The sequence below is a fragment of the Brassica oleracea genome, chromosome C5 (genome assembly GCF_000695525.1).
Source record: "Brassica oleracea var. oleracea cultivar TO1000 chromosome C5, BOL, whole genome shotgun sequence".
Lineage (NCBI taxonomy): Eukaryota > Viridiplantae > Streptophyta > Magnoliopsida > Brassicales > Brassicaceae > Brassica > Brassica oleracea.
The window spans coordinates 5,991,255-5,996,728 of NC_027752.1; the positions used below are offsets into that span (position 1 = coordinate 5,991,255).

General features: G+C 35.8%; 2 protein-coding genes across 2 annotated transcripts in view; one reads left to right on the top strand and one right to left on the bottom strand.

Annotated features, from left to right (window-relative positions):
* Positions 1-152, top strand: part of LOC106344353 (peptidyl-prolyl cis-trans isomerase E) — a 998-nt gene extending 846 nt beyond the window's left edge. The window contains exon 3 of the mRNA XM_013783751.1: positions 18-152. Within this exon, the coding sequence (XP_013639205.1) occupies positions 18-152 (135 nt within the window). The remainder of the gene's footprint in view (positions 1-17) is intronic.
* Positions 153-235: 83 nt separating this feature from the next.
* Positions 236-1,201, bottom strand: LOC106344354 (probable 6-phosphogluconolactonase 1). The gene is given in 6 exon segments (XM_013783752.1): positions 236-500; positions 502-550; positions 553-722; positions 807-938; positions 1,031-1,174; positions 1,176-1,201. Coding segments are annotated over 6 exon segments (786 nt in total).
* Between the last annotated feature and the right edge of the window lie 4,273 nt (positions 1,202-5,474).

The window sequence follows — 5,474 nt, forward strand, 5'->3', positions numbered from 1 at the left end:
CCCCCTTCCTCCTGTAGAATTACGGTTTGGTTTTCGCCAGAGTTGTGTCACACTATAACTTCATCGAGTTTGAGATTAGATTGTTTTATCAAGTTACTGACTATGTTATTGTTATAGTTACTAGATCTGGTACTTTGTTGAAACTTTCATGATTAGAGAAGTAGAAAAAATAGGTCCATGTTTCTTAACCGGATGCTCTTCATACAAAAAGGGTCATCATTAATGTAAAGAACATTTAGCTTTTGGAACAAGAAGATGGTCTAAATTCTATTCGGAGAGATTTAAACCCGTCAAGTTTAGATCCTGCTGGTTTATCCATAAACCACACCAGATTCCTGTTGCTCGGCTGGACCAGACGTGCAGGCAGAGACAAAGAGCTGTCTTGTAATGGCAAGTCATCGATTGCCAAGTGGATAGCATTGGCTTTGGATGCGCCGGTTGCCACTATAGCGACGTTAGCAGCTGAGTTAACGACTGGCAAAGTAAATGTGATTCTCTCAATCGTCTTTCACCTCGAGTGCTGGGTGGTTGGGGAAGAGCGAGGCTATTTGCCCATCCCTAGTAAGATCAGATCAAACTTGGGACATTCACTGTTCTCAGATGGAGTCACAGTTCGCTTTTTCACCATCTGTCTGATGGAGAACTCATACTCTGTTGCAGCTTTGTCGACTGATACCCTGTCGTTAATGGAATATATATGCCTCGGAAACACATTAACCTGAAAAAAGTAAACCAACTCTCAGAACAAGAGCCTCAAGTTTCTTCTATATATTAAGTTATCAAAACCCAAACCAGACGTACATAACCTTAGAAGATGATCCCTGGCGAGCTTGTAGTTGCTATCGTCAAGGCTTTTTACCTACCGCACGCTCTTCCGCCCAAAAACATACCATTTATCCCAATCTATAATTTTGTTGTAAAGCGACTCGATCAATTTTCTGTTGAACAATCCATTAGGAGAGCGATCAAGGAAGACTGAAAATGGGATCTTAACAAGCTTGAAAACGTTTTTAGTAAAACTTGTAATTACCCCATCAAGCTAATGAGAGAGCCTCCTGATAAAACAATGCAGAAAGCACCGTGTTTTAGAATAGATGCTTCTGATATCTCAGCTATAATATCTACCACGCCAGTGCTAAGTTCCTCCGTATTCTCGTGAACCCTTATTTCTCCTGTCTTTATGAGTCCAAGTAAGCGCCATATTGCTTCTTTTATTTTTTTCCACCAGTTTTTTCAGCAATTCTACATTAAATAACAAATGGGATACAATTGTAACTTAAGAAATAGATCAAGTTTTGATTGGGAGGTTAAGAAATCACATATTGGAATGAAAGAAACTGAGATGAGATTTTAGCTGACTCTCACCAAATCAAGTTTGACTACTAATCCAATAATCAGCATTTATAATTTACAGAAAACAGCAATACAACATTAATTAAACAAATGTCAGTCATAAAAAAACAAAGAGAAAAAGACAAAAATAGCACTAAATCAAGTTTTTGTTCCCAAACTAGCATTCAAGATCAAAAGTCACAAAAATAACACTTAATGTTTTATCAAAAGTCACAAACTTAGGGTTTAGAGTTAAAGGGTGGGGTTTAGGATTTAGGATTTAGGGTTTAGAGTTTAGGGTTTAGGGTTTAGGGTTTAGGGTTTAGGGTTTAGGGTTTAGGGTTTAGGGTTTAGGGTTTAGGGTTTAGGGTTTAGGGTTTAGGGTTTAGGGTTTAGGGTTTAGGGTTTAGGGTTTAGGGTTTAGGGTTTAGGGTTTAGGGTTTAGGGTTTAGGGTTTAGGGTTTAGGGTTTAAAGTTTAGGGTTTAGGGTTTAGGGTTTAGGGTCTAGAGTTTAAAGTTTAGGGTTTAGGTTTTAGAGTTTAGAGTTTAGGGTTTATGGTTTAGGGTTTAGAGTTTAGGATTTAGGGTTTAGAGTTGAGAAATGAAGTTTTGGGGATAAGATTTCAAATTTTGAAAAAAAAAAATATAAATTTTTCAGAGGATAAACTTAGAAAGGTGCTATTTTGGTCATTTTAGTTTTTGAGTGCTATTTTTGTGATATAACCTTAGAAATGTGCTATTTTGGAGATTTGCCCAAAAACAAATGAGCATCAGCTCTAATTGTTAGGATACAAAAGAAAACGATAATATAAAATGGTAAAATGTTTTTAAACCGTTAAAGAAATAGATGAAACGTGGAATCAAGATTATGTCTCTTTTTTTTAACTTAATAAATCGTTCGTAGTTGAGGCAGTTTTTATACAGTTTTTGAATAACAAGATAAAATCACAAGATTGTTTTGTATCACCAAAACAGAATTTGCAAATAACACTCATGCTATATTCTCAAAACTTACTTTAAAAAACTTAAAATATTGTTGGAACTATTGTATTTCAAAGCTTATCTTGCATAAATTGTTATGTGAATGTAATTATGTTGTCAATATAGAAAGATAAGATGTCTATAAATAGGAGATATTTACAAAACATAGTCATAAAATAATTTGGATATTTTCACTAAGTTTTAGCTATTTGTCACCAAATTATCTTGGTTTAGAATTTAAACATCAAGTGTTAGTCATTTGTCACTAAATTAATTTAGCTTAGTTACTAAATTAGCTTAATCACTAAATTATTTAGATTAAGTCATTTGTCACTATATAGATTTAGTTTAGTTATCAATTTATTATAAATTTTCCATTGTCAAAAGATAACTCCATCATTTATTTTACATTTTATCCGGCTCATTGAATTCGCTCAAAATTCTATTCACATATACTTATTTCTACTTGGACCGTTAGACCAACCGCAACGGAAGCTCTTAGCGATTCCTAAGGGTCATTACCAAAGTTAATGGTAATATAAAAACTATATTTCAGCATAATTATCTAAGGATCAACCCGTAAGTAAGGGGTCGAGGGAGCTGAACCTTGGGCGACGTGACAGGTGGGTATTGGCGGAAGATTCATTCGTCTTTGGTGTAGACGGAAAAAAAAATTCATTTTCGACGAAGGAGAGAAAAAAAAAGAAAGCTGTCGAGAAAAGGCGATAAAAGGCGATTTCCAATCGATTTTGACGAAGGTAAATTGAAGCTTTCTTTTACTGTTTTTTCGATTTAGATTAGGTTACATGTTGTTTTCCTCTGAAATTAGGGTTCTGATTTGTGTTTTCAATCGATTTGTGGACAAAAACGTTTGAAATTAGGGTTTCAAAGATGGGGGTTTTCAATCGATTTGGGGTTTAAGGTCGTTTGAAATTAGGGTTTCAAAGAAGGGGGTTTTAGATCGGTTTGTAGTTTGAGTTTGAAAACGATTTTCGTTTCAAACAATTTGTCTTGTTTTCTTAAATCAGTTCTTACCCTAATGATCTTTGATTTCTTCCTCACTTTATCTTCCTCGCTTAATCTTACATGATTTCTTTCATGTTTACAGAGACATAATGGGACAAGATTATTCGTATACACAGCCTTCTTCTTCAGCAGAGTCGCTTGACATGACGTCCCTTCTTGAAGCAGAATGTGAACTGTACAAGGATGAAGATGACAGTAGGATCTTGCATCAAGTGTATGGAGACGAAGCTGATGATGGAATGCCTTCGACATGCTACTGTGGTTCTGATGCAGTAGTTGCAACATCTTACACGCGTAAAGATCCAAGGCGCTTGTATCTGACGTGTGAGAATGTAAACGATGGGGACTGCCACATCTGGAAGTGGTGGGATGTAGCTGTTACGGAGGAGCTCAGAGACGTTCAGACACAGCTTAGGCTGGTGAAGGAGCAAGCATTTGAGTGTGACCAGAAGCTGATGAAGCTACAAAAGGTGGTGTGTGAGTTATCTAAGAAGAATGCATTGCTTAGAAATGGCTTTACGTTGCGCGTCTGTTTAATGGTCGCTGCACTACTCTTGGTTGGTTTGGCGGTGATGTTTCAGTCCGGTAAGTTTCAATATTTGAAATTGTTGTTCTTCTTTATTCAATTTAGAAAAACTATTGACTGTTTGATCACATTTTTTTGCAGGAAGAGCTTCGAAGAATTAAACCAGAGCCCCTTCTGTGTCTGTATAATTAAGGTACTACAGCTACGTCTCTCTGTTTTATCCTAGTGTATTTTGTTAGTCTAATAATAATATAACTTCAAAAAAAGTAGTACTCTGTCGGAGCAATTGTGAATGTAATTAACTTTTTAAAAATATTAGCTTGGTTAAATGCTAGTTCTAGTTTGATTGGTTAAATTCTAGTTATAGTTAGCTTTTTTAAATGCTAGTTTGCTTTTTACCTTCCTACCGCCAAGGATTTGATTGTTTTAAATGTTTTAGAGGTGTTATTAGTCTGATTTGATTGGTGTTGAATGCAAGTACTTTGCTTTCCACCTTCCTAACTGCTCGGTTGAAATGTATCTTAGGTTAACCTCATCATCAAACATCTTCTGTAATATTTGCCCACCTACTTCTTGTAATATTTGGAGGAAAGACCTTGCTTCTGTAATATTCGACTTGCTTCTGGAAACATCTTCTGTAATATTCGACTTGATCAGTTTATCATTTGGTAACATTTCAAATTCTATTTACTTACTTCTCTTTATAATTTTGTCCATTTAACATTTTATTAGCCAGTTTGATAACAGACGTTGCTTCTCTTTATAATGAGAAATACATAAATAGGTTTCATAACCTCTTAACATATACTCAAACTTGACATATACATAAATAGGTTTGGCATTTGTTTATCCTTATCTAGTGAACAAACTTGATTTTTATTCATGTGTTTTAAGAATAGATGTAGCTTTTATAAAGTTGTTATTTTGTCTAAAATTATTACATTTTTAGAATTGTATTAAATTTTCATAATTCAAATGTTTTTTAAAAAATAGCAGTTGTTGTTGATTTTAGATTAACTTATTGAATGTTTTTAGATATGTCGTCATCTTCATCTGATGAAGTGGAGGAAAGACTGGAAGAAATTATGGAGGAATACACAGAAGATATATTTAACGAGATTGTGGAGGATCAAACCATCCCGCAAAGGAGACGTACTTATAGAGAACGACACCGTGAAGGAGGACACGCGCGCTTATGGAATGACTACTTCAGCGAAGCTGCGACATTCTCGTCTGATCAATTTAGACGTCGTTCCGCATGAATAAGGAATTATTCTTGCGTCTTGTTAATAGCCTATCAGAGTGCTTTTCATTCTTTCAGCAACGAAGAGATGCAACCGGAAGGCTCGGTCTTTCTGCACTTCAAAAATGCACGGCAGCAATTCGTTTGCTTGCTTATGGTACTGCGGCTGACGCTGTTGACGAATATCTCCGACTTGGTGAGACCACCGCACTTTCATGTTTACATAATTTCACCGACGGAATAATACATATATTTGGAGAGGAGTATCTACGATGACCCACACCGGAGGATCTTCAATGACTACTCGATATTGGAGAGACACGAGGGTTTCCTGGGATGGTCGGGAGCATTGACTGTATGCATTGG